The sequence below is a fragment of the Hemiscyllium ocellatum genome, chromosome 20 (assembly GCF_020745735.1).
Source record: "Hemiscyllium ocellatum isolate sHemOce1 chromosome 20, sHemOce1.pat.X.cur, whole genome shotgun sequence".
NCBI classification, from domain to species: domain Eukaryota; kingdom Metazoa; phylum Chordata; class Chondrichthyes; order Orectolobiformes; family Hemiscylliidae; genus Hemiscyllium; species Hemiscyllium ocellatum.
The window spans coordinates 53,737,430-53,760,572 of NC_083420.1; the positions used below are offsets into that span (position 1 = coordinate 53,737,430).

A 23,143-nucleotide genomic window follows, 5' to 3' on the forward strand; every position below is an offset into this window, starting at 1 on the left:
GTTTTCACATAATGGGAAAACTTGCAAAAACCTAATAACATCACGGAACAGAGCAGCTAGTGATCACTCAGTTGCCTGACACTGCTGAAGTTTCAGTTTTGTCTGAACCATGTTATACTTTACAAATTCAAAGTAAACCATAGGATTTTGGCTATGGCTGCAAAATTATAGAAGAGCTCAGGTTAAGGTCACAGGCCTGACCACTTATTTGAAAATGCATCTTAGGATATGGCAATGTAGTATCCAACAAATATGAATTATGATTATAACTACCAGTTGAAAATGTAAATATTACTGATTATCTAAATTATTAAACTTTCATTTATAAAAGAAAGGAAAGAAGTGTGGATGCTGTAAATCAGAAACAAAAACAGACTTTGCTGGAAAAGCTCAGAAAGTCTAGCAGCACCTGTGGAGAGAAACGTTTTGGGTCAGTGACTCCTCCTCAGAACTCCGTTCCCTCCACAAATTGAACTTTTCCAGCAATTTCTGTTTTTGTTTCACTTATAGTAGTTTGATGCCTATTAAAGTATAAATAACAAGTGTTAAAATCTTCAGGGACAGGGGATAAGGAAAGGAACAAAACAATAATCACTTAAAAACGATAATTCACTATTGTTTCTAAAAAAAAGAAGCCGCATGTGAACGTTGGTGCCTTACATTGTCATAATGCTTTTTCACAATTGGTTCATAAAAGCCTATTGCCTCTTTATACTTGTTTTCTTGCATAAAGAGAACATGGGCAACATTCAATTTCCAAACATCATGCTCATTGCAGAACTCCACTGACTTTCGGAAGATCTTCTCAACCATTTGGTAGTTTTCCAAGTTCCAGTAGATTCTGGCCTGAGCCATAAGCACTGGAATATACCTGAAAAATAGGAAAGAATGTAAGAAACATGAGCAGGGCTAGTAGAGTCTGAACTCTCATTCAGTTATATTGTGGCTGATCTCTAATTTCAAATGCACTTGACAGCCTTGAGTTGGTTCGCTCAATTGACTGGATGGCAGGCTTGCAATGGAGATTAACACCAACAGTGTAGGTTCAGTTCCCACACCAAGCTGAGGTTACCACGAAGGACTGTCCTTCTGAATTTCTCCCCTTCCTTTTATTCACTTGTGGTATGTGTGCTGCTGCTGACTGGGCCAGCATTTATTGCCTGTTGCTAGTTACTCAAGGTGGTGGTGAGCTTTCTTCTTAACCTGCTGCAGTCCACATGCTGTAGGTTGACCCACAGTGCCCTTAGGGAGGGGTTTTCAAGATTTTGACCTAATGGCAGTGAAGGAATGGCGACATATTTCCAAGTCAGAATGGTGAGTGGCTGAGTGGCTTGGAGGGGAATTTGCAGATGGTTGTGTTCCCATGCATCTGCTGCCCTTGTCCTTTGAGATGGAAGTGGTCAGGGGTTTGGAAGTGCCATATAAGGATTTTTGGTGAATTTCTGCATGCTGTCATTGAGCATCAGTGATGGAGGAAGTGGATGCTTGTGGATGTGTTGCCAATCAAGTGGGTTGATTTGTCCTGGATGATGTCAAGCGTCTTGAGTGTTGTTGGAGCTGCACCAACTCAGGTAAGTGAAGAGAATTCAATCACATTCCTGACTTGTGCCTTGTGGACAGACTTTGTGGCATCGGGTGGTGAGTTATTCGTCACACTATTTCTAGCCTCTGACCTGCTCTTGTAGCCATTGTGTTTATATGCTGTGTCGAGTTGAGTTTCTCGTCAATAGTAATTCAAAGGATGTTGATATTGGGGAATTCAGTGATGGTAACTTCACTGAATATCAAGGGGCACAGGTTAGATTATCACTTATTGGAGATGGTCATTGTCTAGCATTTGTATGGTCAGTCATTAGTCAGCCCAAGCTTAGAAATGTCCAGATCTTTTTGCATTTGAACTTGAATTGCTTCAGGATCTGAGGAATCGCAAATAGCGCTGAGCATTGTGCAATCATCTGCAAACACCCTCACTTCTAGCCATGTAATGGAGGGTAACTCATTCAAGAAGCAGCTGAAGATGATTGGACATTACCCTGCAGAGATGTCCTGGAGATGAGATGACTGACCTCCAACAGCCATAGCCACCTTCCTATGAGCTAGGTATGACTCCAACCAGCAGAGAGTTTGCCCCTTGATACCCACTGATTCCAGTTTTGCTAGGGATCCTTGTTGCCATGCTTTATTGAATGAGGTCTGGATTTTAGGAACTTTCATTCCTGCCTTTCCTCATGTATGACAGCACTTGGTAAATAGAATTATTTTAGGAGATAAAAGATGTGGCTGATCAGAGCTGTGCAAGTAGTTGTGGTACAGATGGAATGTAAGACAGCAAGTTAAAATCAATAATTTAATTGTCAGTGGCATTTCCACAGGGTTCATTCTGTAGCCCATTCTTTCAACGTTGTTAATGATTTTCATTTAAACTCAAAGACAGAGATATTAAATGTTTTAGATAATGCATCTTCAGAAGGTGAAAGGAAGCTGTGAAGGGATATTGATAGGCAGCATGATAAGCCTAAAACTTGATAGGTGGAAAGAAAATGTCAATAAGCCATGAATGGAAATAAATGTGCAATTATGAAAGGTTTGGGACGACAGAATCACAGGACATTGCAGAGATTGCATGAGGTTGCTAGCCCTGTGTGAAAGAAGCTAATCAAACCTGTTGCATTAATGAAGGCAATTGTTGTAAAAGAGGTTGAAGTCTCCAGGTGATTCCCTAAAACAGTAAAGAGATGATTTTAAAAAACTTACAATTCAGGATACTTTGGCTTCTACGGAGTACACTACAGATTTATTAATAACCATGATAAGTGTAAAGGAGACTGCATCATTTACAGAGGCACAAGTTCACTGGAGCTGCTTTCAATCATGTGTGACTTTCCATAGCCAAGATGGGAACGCACAAAGTATGTGGATTAGATCTTGAAGAAACAGTTCAAAATTTTAAACTTGCTATAGTTGATGAGCTTTTTAAGTAGTGCTGGTAGACAGTTTTCCTTGTTGCTCATGAAGCGTTCGGCAGGGTGAGATTAAGAGAATGAATCAGCAATCAGGTCCAAGATAGCACCACTTGTGTCAAATCAATGTTATGTCTTAATTAACGTCACGATCTGCCAGCTCAGGGCACTTAGGTCAGTAGCTACATGTATTCTAATGATCACGCCAAAGGTGACATCCTGTACAATTTTCAGAATTGCGTGCACTGCATTGGATATCATTTTGGTCCCCTTATGGCATTTATATTCAAACATACAAACTATGGTCACGTTGGCCAAACAGTTGTTATTCCAGTTTAGCTGGGAGCTGTGCAAGCCCCATCGCAGCAGACTCCAAAGAAATTATCTGGGCAAGTCTGCTACACTTGGAATCCTCTGAAAGTCTACACTGAAACAGGAGACTTTGACTGATTTCGATGAAAGTAGGTGGGAAGTTACTCAGGAAAAGTTAAGATTATTTAATAGAGTCTAACTTTAAGCTCCCAAATACCTTTCCCACTTACTCACACCTAGGCCTGACCTGACATCCCCTGGGATCCCTACCCAGCTGCCACTCTATCCCTGCCCCTATCTGGCACCCTACACATCCGATACTTTATCCACCCAGCACCCTGATACTACATTTATCTTACATACATTTTGTTTGATAGCAGCTGTCAAAGTGGTCTGTTACAATCTTCAAATTCGAGAATATGGCAGCTGACTGCTGTGAGAAGTGAGCATGCTTTGCCTCCCTCTCAGTTCTGCACTACAAAAGAACTGTCCATATATCTGAAAAAATTGTACAGGATTGCCAAACTTTGGAGAATCCAGCCCATTGTTGCATTCTTCTCTCAATGTGGAAAAATGCACAGATATATTGCAGAAGCATATTTTTTACAAAAAAAAAAGATCCCCAATCTGAGAAAGATATACTCTACTGGACAGAATGATCAAAAGCTTGCCTGAAGAATTGAATGTGAAGGAAGTTGGAGGGGCATACAGAAGAAAATCCAGAACATGGATCTTTAGCAGATAAAGGAATGACCACGAATAACTTGAAGGATATAGGGAGTGGGTGGAAATTATCTGTTCGGAGGTATTTTTGCAGGTTTTTTCTTCCCCAGCAATTACTGAAGTACATAATTGAAGGATTTTACAGAATCCAACTCACCTCTCAAGTGCTTCATCGTACTCATTTACTGCTTTTTTCACAGCATCATCATCTCGATTATGCCTTGCTTCTTGTACCTAAATTGAAAATTTGTTATTTTGTATTTATTACACTCATTAGAAAGTTGATTTGAATATCAAAGACTCACCTACAAGTATCAACTGTATGTTACTGAAGTGCCAGATTTTACAAAGTTATCAGTTTATTGATCGATAACCCTTTCTCACAACAAGATTAGTCTCCAAAATTTTAATCAGGACCAACACTTTGTTCAACTAAATACTCAACTGTGTTTAAAAAAAATCTTTGATGAAAATACATAACCAAGTTCACAAACATTTAGGAGACAACTTTAATCTCAAAAAAATGAAAGGGTGTAGTCTCCTGGAATACAAAAAAACCTCGAATTTATATTTTGACCAGGTCTAGTTTAGTTTGGATAAATGCAAGGCTTTGCATTTTGGTAAAAGAAATGAGTGCAGGACTTAAACAGTTAATGGTAGGTCCCTGGGTAGCAATGTCAAACAGAGAGACTAGGGTTCAGGCACATAGTTCTTTGAAACTTACTTCACAGGTGGTTAAGAAGGAATTTAGCATGTTAGCCTTGCTCAGACCACTGAGTATAGGAGTTTGGACATCATATTGAGATTGTACTGGATGTTGGTGAGGCCATTTTTGCAGTAGTGTCTACAGTTCTGGTCCCCTGTTATAGAAAGGATATATTAAGTTGGAGGGGGTTCAGAAAAGATTTACCAGAATGTTGCCAAGATTGGACGATATGAACAAAGAACAAAGAAAATTTACAGCCCAGGAATGGTCCCTTCGGCCCTCCAAGCCTGAGATTATCCAAATGCACTGTCTAAACCTATTGCCCAATTCCTAAGCATCTGTATCCCTCTGCTTCCCACCTATTCATGCATCTGTCCAGAAGCATCTTAAAATGAATCTACCATGCCTGCCTCTACTTCCTCTGCTGGCAACGTATTCCAGGCACCTACCACCCTCAGTGTAATTGTATCCCCCTTAAAATTTTCACCTTTCACCTTGAAAGCGTGACCTTTTGTCACTGAATCCTTCACCCTGGGAAAAAGCTTATCGCTATCTACCCTGTCTATACCCTTCATGATTTTGTAGACCTCAATCAGGTCCCCCCTCAATCTCATTTTTTTCTAATGAAAACAATCCTAACCTACTCAACCTCTTTTCATACCAGGCAACATCTTCGTAAACCTTCTCTGCACCCTCTCCAAAGCATCCACATTCTTTTGATAATGTCGCAATCAGAATTGTACGCAGTATTCTAAATGCGGCTGAACCAATGTCTTGTACAATTTTAACATGACCTGCCAGCTCTTACACTCAATACCCCGTCCGATGAAGGCAAGCATACCATATGCCTTCTTGACCACTCTATCCACCTGTGCAGCAACCTTCAGGGTACAATGGACCTGAACTCCCAGATCTCTCTGCTCATCAACTTTTCCCAAGTCTCTTCCATTTACTGTATAATTCACTCTACAATTAGATTTCCCAAAATGCATTACCTCACATTTTACTGGATTGAACTCCATCTGCCACTTCTCTGCCCAACTCTCCAGTCTATCTATATTCTCCTGTACTCTTTGACAGTCCTCTATGCTTTCTGCTACTCCACCAATCTTCGTATCATCTGCAAACTTGCTGTTCATACCAACAGTGCCCTCTTCCAGATCGTTTATGTATATCACAAACAGCAGTGGCCCCAAAACTGATTCCCGTGGAACACTACTGGTCACCTTTCTCCATTTCGAGAAACTCCCTTCAACAACTACTCTCTGTCTCCTATTGCTCAACCAGTTCTTTATCCACCTAGCTAGAACACCCAACACACCATGTGACTTCACTTCCTCTATTAGTTTACCGGGGGAACCTTATCAAACGACTTACTAAAGTCGATGTATATGACACCTACAGCCCTTCCTTCATCTATCAACTTGGTCACTTCCTAAATAACTCTATTAGATTGGTAAGACACAATCTACCCCACACAAAACCACGTTGCCTATCACTAATAAGCTGATTCTTTTCCAAATATAAATAGATTTTATCCCTCAGTACCTTCTCCAGCAACTTTCCCACCACTGATGTCAGGCTCACTGGCCTGTAGTTACCCGGAATATCTCTACTACCCTTCCTGTACAGAGGGACAACATGAGCAACCCTCCAGTCCTCCGGCACCTCACCTGTATTTAAGGATGCTACAAAGATATCTGTCAGGGCCCCAGTTATTTCCTCTCTCGCCTCCCTCAGCATCCTGGGATAGATCCCATCTGGTATGAATTATGAAAATAGGTTGGATAGGTTGCAACTTTTTTCACTGGAGCGTGGGAGATTCAGGGGTCACCTTATTGTGGTTTCTAAAATTATGAGGGGCATTGATAAGGTGAACAGCAAAGGTCTTTTCTCTACGATGGAGAGTTCAAAACTAGGGGGCGTATGTTTAAAGTGAGAGAAGAAAGATTTAAGAGGGACCTGAGGGGCAACCTTTTCACTCAGTGGATGGTTTGTATGTGGAATGAACTACCAGAAGAAGTGGTAGATGTAGGTACAGTTACACCATGTAAAAGACACTTGAATAGGTACATGAAAAAGAAAGGTTTAGAGGGATGAGCCAAATGCAGGCAAGTGGAACTAGTTAAGTTTGGGAAACCTAGTCAGCATAGACAAGTTGGTCTGAAGAATCTGTTTCTGTTCTGTACGCCTCTAGATGATAGGCCAGCTGAAAATGAGATTCCATTGCTTGGATTGGTCTGCAGTACAGTTTGAACAGTGCACAACTGGAGCAGGAAAGAGGGGATGTGAGGGACTCGGAAGAGCTCGGACAGTTGCAGCTGTGTCTTCTGAGGAGGAAGATGAGGACGATGAGCAAGAGGAACATTGCCTACTGCATGATACAGCAATGCACCGTCAAACATAACAAGCCAGACAAGACTTAGTTGACACTCAATTCCAATAAGGTGAAGCGATTATTCATTGACTGTAAATTTGTTGTTGCTCAAAATACTGGGAGCCACTGACTGTTTTAAGAGCAAATACAGCTTTTTTTTTCTGTTTGCTATTTCTTTGTTTTTCCTGCTGTTCAATAATTTAGATTAGATTCCCTACAGTGTGGAAACAGGTCCTTCGGCCCAGCAAGTCCACACTGACCTCGCGAAGAGTAACCCACGCGGACCGATTTCCCTCTGACTAATGCACCTAACACTATGGGCAATTTAGCATGGCCAATTCACCTGACTTGCACGTTTTTGGACTGTGGGAGAAAACTGGAGCAGCCGGAGGAAACCCATCCAAACCCAGGGAGACTGTCTATGTGGAGCTTGCACAGTCTCCCGAAGCTGGAATCGAACCTGGGTCTCTGGCACTGAGGCAGCAGTGCTAGCCACTGAACATTTTTAACTGTTTGAATCGTTCCAGTTTGCGATGGTCCCACATTGCACTGTGAAGGGTTTTTTGTGACTAGCAGTGACTGACCTGGTGCATAGCTGGCTTTAAATACGGAACCTGTGTAATGAATCCTGGGAGGTCCTGAGAACACCCACCATTGGTGAGTGCACAACAGTGCAAGTTTGAGGTAAGCAGCATCACAATGTGAGATAACTCACCAAAGCTCAGTGAGACAGAGAAAACTATCTGTGAAACTCCCTGAAATTAACACTTGGCTGGTTTTTGGTATAAGGCAGGCCGATAGGTTTAAAGTTAAACTGGGCACATCACAGATAAAAGGACAGCGTTGTTAATAAAATTTCAGTTACGCATATTATAACTGTTGCTACTGTTTTCTTGAACAGTGAAAAGTAGCCAATAGTTATTACATGTTTCTCCTTCCAAAACTTGGGCTTTGAATAGAAAGCCCTGTGACACTTGAGAGAAATAATTATAGATTTGTTACAGATGTGGCAATAGGTTGACAGTCACGAGACAGAAATGCATTGTTATGTTAAAGCACAATTCTAATTGTTCCGAAACTTAGTGATACTGATAAGCTAAATAGGCCTCGAGTAACAACAAATGACAAACGTTATCGAGAATCCAATCTAAATCATGATCTACCGTTTCTGAAATTAGTTAATTACCTGTTTGGTCAATTTCCGCAACTGCTCAGTCAGTTTACCTGCCATTTCATCAAACTTTCTGAATGCCTAGAAAAATGTAGAAAATTACTGATGAATTTTAATGTTTGAAAAAACTATTTGAACATTGTCTGAAATGTCATAATTATAATTATCTATGAGTATTTCATTCTTTGTGTCGAATCAACTCATTGGATAACTACTGAGGGCAACATTCTTTAAGATACTTTCTCACATCTCTGACAGTCCTAAGTCATTCGTGATTCTCATCTAACACAATAGAGAAGAAATGAAAATAAAATGAGAAGAAATAACAAAGGCGGGTCATGCAGTGACAGCAGGGAATACAAATGAGAAGTCCATGAGATAAAAGAGCCACAATAGCACATCTTTCCCGAACAAGCATGATGTCATTCATGTTTGACCACCCTGCCAAATTTAAATGACAATGAAGCCATGTGGCTTTGGACACTGGCCAATTTACCCACCTTTTGTAGCTGGACCAGTATCAGTTAGGGCACTGCGGTGATGGGGGTGGAGGTTGTGGAGCTCACAGGTGGGGTGATAGTGCCACCCAGGGAGGAGAAAAAGGCCCCACCCTACCCCATGTTGTCTGACCATCAACAACTTCCTGAGAATTCACTTTGATCTATCAAAATGCTAAACAAATCTTTAATTCAGGACCTCTTTACCTTTAATACTGTGCAGCAGCACAGGGTTCATGTAACTTTGTGAGAGAAACTATTCCCTCTGATGGCAATACTGGTCAGAGAAAAGTTCAGAAGACAAACCTTGTAGATATTTTTAATTAATGGTGTTCAGATGTGATGGAAATAGAACCTAGGCCTTCCAGCACATGGGCAGAGACCTAGCACTGTACTGCAAAAGCCCTCATGCCAACCTTCTATACAGGCTTGTATCATAACAACGATAACTTTCAGCTGACCTGGCTTTACTGAATGGCACAAAATGGAAACAATTGACTAGAGCATGATTTGGAAAAGATCTTATTTTGAAAATAGAGTGCATGAATTTTCGAAGAAATGAAGCCTTCTGGTGATTGAAGTAACTGCCTTCAAGGAAGTTCTACGAAAAAGCAAATATTCTTCCAGAAAGGAACCTTCTTGCCCTCCTAATATATATTTTTAAGTCTTCAGATTGGTAACCCTTTTGTAATTCCCTCTCATGTTCATTGTGCATTGTGTTCCTCATGGATTAGGGCAGGGGTGGGGAAGCTGCGGCCTTCTAGGCCATTGTGTGTGGCCTTTTGAATGAATCCAAATTTTAAATAACAAATCTTTTATTTTTTATTAATATGTTTTTTTCATCCTTTATTATTTTTATTTTAATCTTAAAGTGAATGTTTTTAAAATACCAGAGGGTAAAAGAAAATTCAACAAAATAATCCTCACAGACTGACCGCCACAATTAAAAAAATGTGAATTTTGAAGAATATATAATTGAAGTTTCTTGGATGCGGCTTTATTAGATTACAACTAACATAATGCGGCCTTCCAACATGAAAAGGTTCCCCACCTCTGGGTGGGGAAATCTTTTGCTCTATCTTATTAGAGGTTCCGCATCCAAGTCTTAATAAAAAAGCAATATTTCCTGATCAAATTACTCATTTAGCACATACAAGCTAGATCTTAGCAACATGAACTACATGACAATTTCTAGAACAGCCATTAGTTCTTGTTGGCCAAATCTGCTGTTATTATAAACTTCTTTTCCCATCATATTCTGCTCAATTACACTCTCATTGCTTTTAAGGAAGCTGAACCCTATTATTTTATAATGTTTAGCATCTCATGTAACAATGTTAAAATATTGGAACTGAACAAATTAATCATTCAGCTATATTGCCCTAAAGTGTTCAATGCAAAACTTATTTTTAATTCACAATGTTTACAGTGTTTTTATTACATGACAATGCAATTGTATTTGGTGAGGTATAACAGTTTCAGAACAAGAAAGGAGAAACCTCGGAGTTCTCACCTCTTCTGGTGCTGTCTGACATGTTATCATGGCATCCAAGAACTCATATAAGTACTGCACAAAACAAAAATCCAGAGAATCATTGAAACAAATATTAACTTATTTTTGGAATCTATGTCTGTTATGACAATGTTGACTTTTTTTAAACAGAGTATAAATCTAAAGTTTAACTAATTGATTTGAGGAACGTTTGTGTAAAATATTAACGTGTTATACTTCTTGCATTTGGGTAGCAGTCCCAAAATATGTCAAACAGAAATGCAACACTAACAGATAAAATGAAATCCAAGAAACTACAGCAGTCTATGGTGCTGCTGCATAGTGAATACATGTTTTCCAAATATGATTACATAGATATTCTCAAGAGCGTTGTACGCTTCAAAAATTTAAACAGTTACCTCTGTTAACAGGCCAATGAGGAGATCCAACACTGGATAAGCTGTGCCTGTACAGCCTTCTAAAAACTATGTTAACACATCTTTGACAATGAAAACCTCTCAAGGCCAACAAAAGGCTTAGGCTGGATTTTCACTCTCAAATTGTAAAGCAGACTGAGACATTTTCCAGTTAGCCACACCTGTCTTGGGAATCAGTACCCCTAAGCATGAGACGGAGTTGGGGCAGTTTAAAAGGTCTATGTTGATTCTCTGGAGGTTTGTCCCATTATTTTCTGAGCTATTAGGCCATCTAGCTGTCACTCCTCACACTTCATCACGTCCCCTGCTCCCCATCATCACTTCATTCTCATACATAACAACTAATACCCATCATTGCTCCCCACCCATTCTCAAGACCCCTTACAGTCCTTATGGTAACAGCAGGACAGAAGGCAGGAAACTTAATCATCTTAAAATCCATCATTGGTAAAATGCTAAAATTGATTATTAAGGATGTTATAGCAGGACACTTGGAAACTCTTAATAAAAATGAAGTCAACATGGTTTTGTAAAAGGGAAGTCACTCGGGACTAATTTTTCAGAGCCTTTGGAAAGGTTACAAACAATGTGAGTAAAAGAGAATCTGCACTTGGATTTCTAAGTAGCATTTGACAAGGGTTTACATCAAAGATCACTACACAAACTAAGAGCAATTGGTGTACAGGAAATATATTATCATGCAAAGAGGACTTGTTAGCTTACAGGAAGCAGACAGTAGAGATAAATGGGTTATTTTTAGGTTCAAATATTGCAACTATTGGATTCTAAGGGAGTGGTTTAGCTGGTGCTAAAACACTTTTGTTGATTCTCCAATCCTGGCAACACCCTTTCCAGAGCAATTGCACCTTCCTCTAATGTGATGACCAGAATGGTGTGCAGTTCTGTGGTTTAATTAAAGTTTTACATTATTCTAGCATAATCTCCCTGCTCCTTTGTTGTGTGCTTCAACTCAACTCATTGTATGCTTTTTTAACCACCTTATTGAACTAATCTAATAATTCCTGGGATCCTTAGATGCAAAATGTAAAGTTCTTCGGTTCCTCTGGACTTCTCAGCATCCTATCCTTTAAATTATACCATAAACGAATAATGTCTTGTTTGTCCCTTCCAAATATGTTACCCTCGCACTTGGGTTGAATTTTGTTTACCATTGTTCACAATATACATTAACGATTTGGACGAAGGAATTTGAATGCAATATCTCTGAATTTGCAGATGACACTAAGCCGGGTGGCAGAGAGTGCTATGAGGAGGCTGTAGGGTGACTTGGACAGACTGGCTGAGCAGGCAAATGCAATAAAATGTGGATAAACGTGAGGTTATCAACTTTGGTCTCAAAGGTAGGCAAATTGTTGTCTGAATGGTGGCAGTTTAGGAAAAGATGAAGGGATTTTGCCTGAAACGTCGACTTTCCTCCTCCTTGGATGCTGCCTGACCTGCTGTGCTTTTCCAGCACTACTCTAGTCTTGACTCTGATCTCCAGCATCTACAGTCCTCACTTTCATGCAGTGTAGGAAAAGGCGAGGTGCAATGAGACCTGGGTGTCATGGTGGAACATTTTGTGAAGATTGGCATGAAGCAGGTGGTGAGGAAAGCTAATGGCATATTGGCCTTCGTAGCGAGAGGATTGGAGTATCAGAGTAAGAACGTCTTGCTGCTGTTATACAGGGCCTTAAGTAATGCCACACCTTGAACACTGTGTACAGTTTTGGTCTCCTAGTCTGAGGAAGGACATTCTTACTATTGAGGGAATCCAGCGAAGGTTCACCAGACTGATTCCCAGGATGGCTGGACTGACAATGAGAAAAGACTGGATCAGCTGGGCTTGTATTCACTGCAAGTTAGAAGAATGAGTTAGTGTCTCATAGAAGCATATAAAACCCTGATGATAGTTATATGCGGAAGCATGTTCCTGATGTTGGGGAGGTTCAGAACTATGGGTCACAGTCGAAAAATATGACATAAGCCATTCAGGACTGAGAAGAAGAAGAATGTCTTCATTCAGAGAATTGTGAACCTGTGAAATTCTCTCCCATGGAAGCTGTTGGGGCTAGTTCATTAAAAAATTCAAGAGGTAGCTGGACAAGGCCCTTGTGGTTAAAGGGATCAAGGGGTATGGGGAGAGGATGGGAATGGGAAACTGAGATTACATGATCATATTGAACGACAGTGCAGACTCGAAGGGCTGACTGGCCTACTCCTGCACCTACCTTTTACGTTTCTATTTATCTATCACCTGACCAGTCCATTCCTATCTTTTTATGACCTACTGATTTATGTCCCACTATCAACCAATTTTTCTAACATTTTAGCACGATAAAGCTACCTTAATAGCAATTGCCTCTGTCTAACTTACCGGTGTGAGGAACTTGTAAGTTAGATGAGCATTTTCTGCCAAGACATCAGCAGCCAGGTCAAAATACTGAAAAAGTAAATTTTAAAAAATTAGCAGTTTTTAAAAAAAATTGCACCACTAAATTATTGTTTAAATTTGTGACCTATACGCTAAACATTCAAAGTGGAATTTTACTGGTTCTTCTTCATCCCAAATAAATATCACACATATATGAAAATTATGACATTTTGATACTTAATTACTCTACCTGTGTTTTCAATTACACATTATTAAATAAAGGTTAATCAGCAAATTTTCCTGTATGTGCCCATAAATGTAATGGAAGACTGTCTATTAATACTTAGACTTTAAAATATTTGTAAAGGATTGAATTGCAGATCAGTGTCACCTTTCATGTCAAGTCATATAAATCGAACACGATGGTTGGAGGAAGAGCGCCTCATCTTCCGTCTGGGAACCCTCCAGCCACAAGGGATGAACTCCGATTTCTCCAGTTTCCTCATTTCCCCTCCCCCCACCTTGTCTCAGTCCATTCCCTTGAACTCAGCACCGCCCTCCTAACCTGCAATCCTCTTCCTGACCTCTCCGCCCCCACCCCACTCCGGCCTATCACCCTCACCTTGACCTCCTTCCACCTATCACATCTCCATCGCCCCTCCCCCAAGTCCCTCCGCCCTACCTTTTATCTTAGCCTGCCTGGCACCCTCTCCTCATTCCTGATGAAGGGCTCTGGCCCGAAACGTCGAATTTCCTGTTCCTTGGATGCTGCCTAACCTGCTGTGCTTTAACCAGCAACACATTTTCAGCTCTGATCTCCAGCATCTGCAGACCTCACTTTTTACACATATAAATCAATCTCAAAGCCAATGGACAGGAACCAAGTTCATATGAATGGTGGTGTACAATTAAACAGTTAACAGGAAGAGTCCACACAAATAGCCCTATCTCAATGACGAAGGAGCCCAGCACATCAGTGCGACACGGTTGAAGTATTTGTGTCCATCTTCAGCCAGAGGAGCCAAATCGATTACCTATTTCGTTCTGCTCGTCAAGTCCCCAGCATCATAGATTCTATTTTTCAGCCAATTTGATTCACTCCACGTTACCAGAAATTATTGAAAGCACTGTTTACCATAAAGGTGAGGAACACTGGCAACATTCCAGAAATAGTACTGAAGTCCTGTGCTCCAGAGCTAGCTATGCCTCTAGTCAGGCTGTTCCAATACAGCAATAATACTGGCACTTATCAGGCAATGGGGAAAAGTGCCCAGGTACGTTCTGTCCACAAATCCAACTTGGCCAATTACAACCCTATCAGTTTACTGTCAGTCATCAGTAAATTGATGGCAGAGCTATTAAGTTCAGCAACAACCTGTTCAGCTGCACTGAGTTACACTGCTGTAACTCACCAAAGGCTCCTTCTAAATCCATGAACTCTTCCACCTTCAAGGGTAGCAGATACATGTGAACACCACCATCTGCAAGCTCTCCTCCAAACTACAACCTACTCTCTTGAAACTATGTCACTGATTATTCACTCTTTGTGCCAAGATCCTGCAGTGCCTAACAGCATTGTGGGTGCACTGATACTTCAAGGATGGCAACGGTTCAACAGACAGCTCATCACCACTGCTTAAGATCAATTAAAGATGGGAAATAAATGCTGACCTAGCCAATGGTGCTCACATTCCTTAAATTGATTAAAAAAACAAAAGTACAAATAAACAAATAAACAGAGAGCAGTGCAGTCAGAAAATCTGTACAATTCAATTTGCTAGCTGAAAACTTTGCCTATGTATCAGGAAACTTGATGGTCCATTGGTCTTCTATTTATTAAGAACGCATATTTGACATTCTGCATACTACATATAAGTTAGCATGGCAGAGATGAAGACTTATCCAAAATGGAAGAGGTTGCTTTTGACTTTGACATGTAGAAAGCTAGGCACAATTTTGGAATTTTAAAGAAATTTTCAAAAATTTAAAAAATTTTTCAAAATTAAATCAAAATCTACAAAGATTACGTACGTCAGCATAAACCGTTAATTTTAATTTTCTTTTTGAAACAAAACTATAACTAGCTCAACTGAGGGGAATAATATTCAGTCTCTAATTATGACTCACACTTTAACATTGTTTCAGATTGAAGACAGAGTGATAACAGCACCAAGAAAAGCCAGACATGATGCAAAATGGAAATCACTTTAAAAGAAACAGTATGCATAAATATAAGTAATCCAACAGTAAGTACAGCATGCCACATACAAACAAGAAAAAATAATAGCAGTAAACACACTTCATATTTGCAATACAGCAGAAGCAAATTGCCAAAGGTTTCTGGTGGGAATGGGTTCTGCTGAAGTAAGAATTGTAGTTTTTCAAATCCCTCGGTAGGCTTGGAATCCATGTTCATTAGAGCTTGGTTGTGTAGAGTAACTGGGTCAAGTTCCTAGAAAGAAAATACAGTGGATGAACCCATGCTTGATTATCCTTATTCAAATAAATGACAAACTGTGAACAATACAAGCTTTCCCAAAGACATTAGTTTTTGCCTCAGTCTTAAAATAAGTTCGAATATTTTGAAAGAGAATCTAATTAATTTCTATCCATAAGCCAAAGGACTTGAAATGCCAACTCTATTTCTCTTTCCACAGATACTGCCAGACCTGCTGGATTTTTGTTTTAGACTCCCTACAGTGTGGAAACAGGCCCTTCGGCCCAACCAGTCCACACCAACCCTTCGAAGAGTAACCCACCCAGACCCATTTCCCTCTGACTATTGCACCTAACACTATAGACAATTTAGCATGGCCAATTCATCTGACCTGCACATTTTTGGACTGTAGGAGGAAACCAGAGCACCCGGAGTAAACCCACGCAGACATGAGGAGGATGTGCAAACTCCACACAGACAGTCACCTGAGGCTGGAATCGAACCTGGTGCTCCGAGACTGCAGTGCTAACCACTGAGCCACCGTGGATTGATTCAATGTGAGCACACTGCGTCTCTTCTGCAGCCAGGGGTATCTTGAAGATCTTGTAGACAGTTGTGATATTGAGAGCTATACATGTTGTTAGTCCTGCCATTACTAGTCCACTTGTGTCTCTACAGTAATATTTTGTAATGAATTTGCCGAATTGTATAAGTCGTGAACTATACCAACCTCAGTAAGGCATTTGACAAGGTTCCTCAATGTAGATTGATTATCAAGGTTAGAATACAGGGGAAACTAGCCATTTTGATAGAGAACTAGCTCAAAGGTACAAGACAGAGGGCGGTAGTGGATGGCTGCTTTTGAAACTGGAGATCTGTGGCCAGTGGTGTGCCACAAGGATTGGTGCTCGGTCCGCTGCTATTTTTGTCATGTATATAAATGATTTGGATGTGAGCTTAAAAGGTAAAGTTAGTAAGTTTGCAGATGACACCAGAATTGAAGTTGCATTGGACAGTGAAAAAGGTTACTTCAGAGTACAACAGGATTTTGATCAGATGGGCCAATGGGCTGAGGAATGGCAGATGGGGTTTAACTTAGATAAATATGAGGTGCTGCATTTTGGAAAAACAAAACAGAGCTGGACTTATACACTTAATGGTAAGGTCCTGGGGAGTGTTGTTGAATAAAGAGACCTTGGAGTGCAGGTTCATAGTTCTTTGAAAGTGGAGGTGGTGTTTGATATGCTTGCCTTGATTGGTCAGAGCATCGAGTACAGGAGTTGAGAGGTCATGTTGCAGCTGTGCAGGACATTGGTTAGGCCACTTTTGGAATATTGTGTGCAAATCCAGTCTCCCTCCTATCAGAAGGATGTTTGTGACATTTGAAAGGGTTCAGAAAAAAAATTACAAGGATGTTACCAGGGTTAGAGGGTTTGAGCTGTAGGGAGAGGCTGAATAGGCTGGGGCTGTTATCCCTGGGGTGTCGGAGGCTGAGGGGTGATCTTAGGGGTATGCATGGGGTAAATAGACAAGGTTTTTTTCCCTGGGGTGAGTGAGTCCAGAACTAGAGGGCATAGGTTTAAGGTGAGGGGAAAGGTTTAAAAAGGGACATAAAGGGTGATCAATGTATGGAATGAGCTGTTAGGGGAAGTGGTGGAGGCTGGTCCAATTAAAACATTTAAAATACATACATGAATAGGAAAAGTTTAGAGGGATACAGGCCAAGAGCTGGCATATGGGACTAGATTAATTTAGGATATCTGGTCAACGTGGATGAGTTTGCCCGAAGGGTTTGCTTCTGTGCTTTCTACATACCTGTACACATTGTTTTGTTCGTGCACTAATACAAGGGATTGCCAACCAATTGTACGCACTTAATTGAGAATTCAGATATTTAAGATGCTTAGAGAGACAGTTTTACTTAAGCAAATTATGCTGATTGTGGCACAGGTTTGGCTTATTCCCGACAATGTGTTTACATTCACAAGGTGGAAAGCTTCTGGTTGGAGGTTGTTCCACTTGATATATGTCTGCCTTACTGTGGACGTCAGACATTGCCTTAAGTTTATGCTGGTCTCTTTTGCACTCTCCGTTGCTGTGGTTGCAGCTATCTTCTGTTTGCTTGTGACCTGTCATAACTTCAGGTTGCATCTATGCAGGCATAATTTTTGCATAGGTCAACCCAATGTGCTTTTATCCTTTTGCCTTGAGCAGATCCTGGAATGCAGGACAAGTTTCTATTGGATGCGGCAGACTGCACTTACCACACAGTGCCACACGAGCTTTGTGTGAGCTGACTGCAGCATCAACACTGTTTGCTACATTTAACGCTTGCAGTTGCTGTTTTGCAGGTACAATGCCTTCACATTTTCTGCCATCTCCTGGAATTAAGAAAAGATGCTGTGGTTTTCTTGGAAGGATTCAATAGGTGCTGATTGCCTCAACACCTCCATTATTCATTCCAATAGTTCAGCCTCTGAAATATCCCTTTTGTTCCCCTTGTTACTGAAACATCCATGTGAAATTGATCCATTGATCCACTCTGACTCAAACTGCCCTATGGCACAGCTTTGGTTGCCCGATTCAGAGTCATGCAGATTGCCCAGTGCAGGAAGGCCCCCTACAGGGTGGATATGGGAACAGCAGCTTCTGGAAGCATGACCTCTCCATCTCTCACACACAGAAAGGGAGGAAAGGTCAGGTCAGAATTAGAGGAGTGATAGTTCCCTGGGGCAGGAAAGCAAATTGAATGGGTGGAATTCCAAGATTATAATGGCAGAATTCCACCAAACTGCAGAGATTCCTTATCCCTAACTGGCGTTAGGCCCCTTCTTTGCAAGCTCCAGGGGCTTTCAAAATCATTGGTTCTATCCTAGGTTCTAAAAATTTTAATAGAAATTAAAGGGTAGTGCGATTAAACAAACAAGTTACAACCTCTGAATGATTGTAACTCAAGCAAAATCAAAAGGTTCTCACTAACTAGATCTGAAAGGCAAAGCATTTGCATAATTTTATCCTTTGATTTTTAATTCACAAACCTCTGCAACAAAGATTCATGGTTCAAGAGCTGGCAGGTTCATTCAGCAATACAAAAAGGAACATTGTACCCACAATTTCATCCATATTAGAATACAAGTGGATTATGTAGGGCATTCTAATTACTTGAGAACACATCAAGTTATGGTATCTTTAACTGTGGATTTAAAAAAAAGACTTTGATAAATCAGCTTACCTCTTCGGATCGTGGTGGCATGTCTGTCAATGCTTCTTGAGCTGCTTCATCTGTTTGATGACAAGGGATGGAAAGTATGATTGCCACTGTAACAATATTCTACAACCATAACCCTTTGAAGCCAGATTTCAAATAAATATACAACACAGAAGATCATCAGAAATAATTGCTTGGTAGTACAGAACTTAAATGTTGCTAAAATGACACAGGGAGTCAAAGCTTTACATCTTGTAACCATCAGAACTAGAATGGAAGAAACATACTTAGAAAAGAAACCCCACCATTTTATGCAACAAGTGAAGAGGGTGCCGACTGGTCGGACTCATTGGCCTGGAACAGTTAACTGTCAACCTTCATTCTTAGATTCAAGCAGGTAGATTCTGATTGGTCAGTGTGTGGATGCAGCAGCGACTGGCGGTCTCCATTAACCCCTCTCATAAAAAATGTACAATGTAGGTACAAATTCACTTCGCCAACATAAAAGAGAGTTCCGTGTATTTGCATATATATCTTGTGGCATGCAGAAATGCATCAGACTGTGAGCCTGATGATCTGAAATTGATTTCTGTTGTAACTCTTAGCACAGTCTGGATTATTTAAATGATTTCCAAGAGAAGAATCTAATGGAGGATATATCAATTTTTCAAGGTATAATTTCAGTTACATCACACTGCAAATTTTTGCTATAAATTCTGTGTTATGATCAAGCCCTCCACAATCACTTGATGAAGGAGTGTCTCTCCGAAAGCTAGTGTGCTTCCAATTAAACCTGTTGGACTATAACCTGGTGTTGTGTGATTTTTAACTCTGTACACCCCAGTCCAACACCGGCATCTCCAAATCATATTTTTCTGAGACTTGCAAACATGGGCTGCTTGAACATGATTGGCATGTTGTCTGCTGCGAATCTGCAATGGAGCATGGCATTTGATATGGTCTGCCAAAGTATCTTTATATGTAACATTATGGATAGGATTTCTCCCTAATATTGGATGAACCAATAGATCAGAACCAGAATTTCCTTACAACTGTGCTCATTTCCTCCTGTAATTTAGACAGGAGTGAGTCACAAACCTTGTTAACAGGGATTCTGCCAATTTGAGAAGCTGAAGCACATGAAGCAAGAACAATTCTGAGGAACTTTCAGGCAGGGTCACAAGATAAGTTAGTCAACATCATGAGGTAAGCATAAATCACAATCTTACAAATTCTTGAAAGCATATTTTAACAAAGCTATGTAAAACAAACAACTGATAAAACAGGAAAAAAAGAGAAAAGTCTTTGTTTCCTTGAGAGAAATGACCCTCTGTCTATTGTCATTTTTGTAAATCACTATTACACTTCCAAGAGAGACGAGGACCTTATTCAAAACTCCAAGCAGATTAAATAAGGTTCTATCTAATAAATCTACGTTTAAATTTTGCTCCTCACGAATTGCATCCCATGTATGGTTTTCATTTCAAGGTCTTAAGCTATTCCTTACGATCTGTTTGCATCAAGGAACTTGACCTGTCCCAATATTATTTAGAGGACAATGTAGATTTTTTTTCCAATTTACTTTGCAAACTTTTTGAAACATTCAAAAATTCATTCAGCCTCACTAAAAAGTACGACACAAGTTATAAAACAGTTCCAATTATTTTTGGCTTAAACACTCACAGTTCTTCAGTTGGTATTCAATGGCTGCTTTAAGATTAAAAGCTTCAATCAATGCAGTTTCATGGAGCACTAATGTGTTCCCAACACTTCTCACATCAATCCCTTCAGTTGTCATACCAACACTAAGTTCTGAAAAGAAACACGATAACAAATCATGAAAGTAGTGGTGTAGTTTAATAAAGTTATATTTTTAAAAAATCAAAGAAAGCAGGGGCATTCGCTTCTGAGGCATAAAATGGAAAACTATAAGTGTTATGTCAAACTTTCTTTAGGTCATGCTTGGGATGCTGTGTTCATTTATGGTTTCTATATTTCAAAATTGAATACAGAGCAACTGGAGAGGGTGTAAAACAAGATTTACTAGAATGATGCGGGAACTGAAGGTTATATCTACCAGGAAAGACAGAGTTTAGGATTCTTCGCTAAACATAAAAAAAGGGTGACTCGAAAGAAATATTTGAATTTATTTAATGTTAAGATATATCAGGTTTGGATTGAATTCAGGCAGTTATTTCCACTTGAGTGAAACCAGGACTGGGGTGACGAATATTAGAGCGTTATTTAAAAAAAATCCAATAGGAGTTTAAGGACATATTTTTGGTCTAGCCTGGTTAGAATGTAGAGCTTCCTACCAAAAGCACAATGAAGGCACATAACATAGAAGCGTTAAGTGAGAAACTACATTAACATAAAGAAAGAAGTTGATGGAAATTTTTATGGAAAAGGTTGCAAGGAGACTGAGAATCCAATCACCAACATGAGCCTTTGGGTCAAAAGCCTGTTTCTGTGCTGAAAATGCCATGTATGTCTAAACCCAAGCAATTACATTTCAGCATTGGAAAAGCATGATTGTTTGAACAAATCTTTTTAAACCTACAGAAGAATTATAAAGCAGTTTAGCCCATGGTATTAAGACTGGAAAACAAACATCCTTTTAAAAGCTGGTACTATAACAGACAGGTGAAAATTAAATTGCTTTATTCTTTCACAGCATGTGGGCATCATTGGCAAGTCGATCATTTATGCCCCTCCTTAATTGCCCCGCAGAAGGGGTGGTGAGCCAGCTTTATGAACCCCTGTATTTAAGAGGGTTCAGTGCAGTTAGAGATGGAGTTACAAGATTTTGAATTATTGACAATGAGGAAACAGTAATATTATTCCAACTCAAGAGAATGCAGGCGACAGCACTTCCCTGAATCTGCTGCCTTTGTCCTTCTAGGTGGTCACGGCTGTACATTTGGAAAGTGCTGAAGTAAGAGCCTTGGTTAATTGCTGCAATATATCTTGAAGTTGGAACAGACTGCGCCCATGGTGGTAGAGGTAGTGAATGTTCAGAATGGTGCAGGATGTGCTCATCTAGTGGGCATTTTTTTAATGTATTCATTCATGGAACATGGACATTGCTAGCCTGATCAATAGTCATTGTCCATGCCCAATTGTCCAGAGGCCAGTGGACAGTCAGTCAATCACATTGCTGTGCATCTGGAGTCACATGTAGACCAAACAGAGTGCTTGATGCTTTCAGCCTTCTGAATCCTTGTTGAAACTGCACTTGCCCAGGCCAGTGGGGTGTATTCCATCAACCTCCTGAGTCATGCTTTGCAGATAGTGGGAGGCATTAGGGAGTTGAGGTTGAATCACTCAAACTAGAATTTCCAGCCTCTGATTTGGTCTTGTAACCACAGTACTTACATGGCTGGTCCAGTTCAATTTCTGGTTAATGGTAACCCTTGAGATTATGGTAGTGGGGGAATTCTATGGTCAAGCCATTGAATGATGAGGGAAGATGGTTAGGTTCTCTCTTCTTGGAGATGACTATTACTTGGCATTTGAGTGGTGTAAATGTTACTTTCACGCAAAGCCTCAACATTTCCAGGAATTGTTGCATATGGACAACTGTATCTCTGGAGTTGCAAAGGTACTGAATATTAAGCAAACATCAATAAACATTCCATTTCTTACCTTATTTTGGATGGGAAGGTCACTGACCAAGCAGCAGAATTTGGTTGGATCTGGGGATGCTAGCTCAAGGAACTCTCACAATTCTCTAGGGGCTGAGTTAATTAGTCTCCAACAAACACAAGCACTTTCTTTTGTGCTGCAATCAACAGAAGCTGTTGCCCCAGTTTTATAAGAACACTTTGATATCAAACTGAGTCAGATGATGGAGCTTCCAGTTCAGGAACATCTTGCATTTGTGTCTCCTAATTGCTTGCTGCTGCTTGTCCAATCAAAGGTTGTTTCTCATGTGTGTGCAGCAAGGATGGGAGTGAACCACTGGTGAGTGGAGGAGCAACTCCATGACTTTCTCCTCATTCTATATATGGGGACAACCTTTTCCAGTTTGGTTGTCCCCATGTTTGGATCTTCCCAATTGTTTGAGAGGCTTTCAGGGCAAATTTATCCTTCACTACCACCCCCTCCCCTGCCTCCTGTGTATTTTGAGCCCTGTGTTGAACAGTCTTCCTCACTTCTTGCCAATTCTTGAACCAAAGCTGGACATCAGAATTTGAGTGGCCCGAACAACTTGAACTGAGCATCACTGAGCGGGTACAGGTTGTTCAGCTCTTACGTGTGTTTTGTCAGTGCAAATTGGCCATAATGCAATTGACAGATTGTGTACATTTGGATAACACAAACTTTCATTGACTGGGTATAGCGATTTTCGATTGGTGATCTTCTACAGCATGATTTTCTATAGCGGTTTATCATAACATGATTTTCTATAGTACAAGGTTGCAGAGGAACAGAAATGTCGCCTTATAG

The 23,143-nt window shown here is 40.3% G+C and overlaps 1 protein-coding gene across 2 annotated transcripts in view; it reads right to left on the reverse strand.

The window, feature by feature from the left end:
• Positions 1-23,143, reverse strand: part of ift70 (intraflagellar transport 70) — an 80,005-nt gene that overhangs the window by 28,420 nt on the left and 28,442 nt on the right. For both annotated transcript variants that reach the window (XM_060840367.1, XM_060840366.1), the window contains 8 exons: positions 20,378-20,506; positions 18,719-18,768; positions 15,349-15,501; positions 13,053-13,118; positions 10,260-10,313; positions 8,265-8,330; positions 4,153-4,229; positions 661-871 (listed from right to left, as the gene is read on the reverse strand). In XM_060840367.1, the coding sequence (XP_060696350.1) occupies positions 661-871; positions 4,153-4,229; positions 8,265-8,330; positions 10,260-10,313; positions 13,053-13,118; positions 15,349-15,501; positions 18,719-18,768; positions 20,378-20,506 (806 nt within the window). The remainder of the gene's footprint in view (positions 1-660; positions 872-4,152; positions 4,230-8,264; positions 8,331-10,259; positions 10,314-13,052; positions 13,119-15,348; positions 15,502-18,718; positions 18,769-20,377; positions 20,507-23,143) is intronic.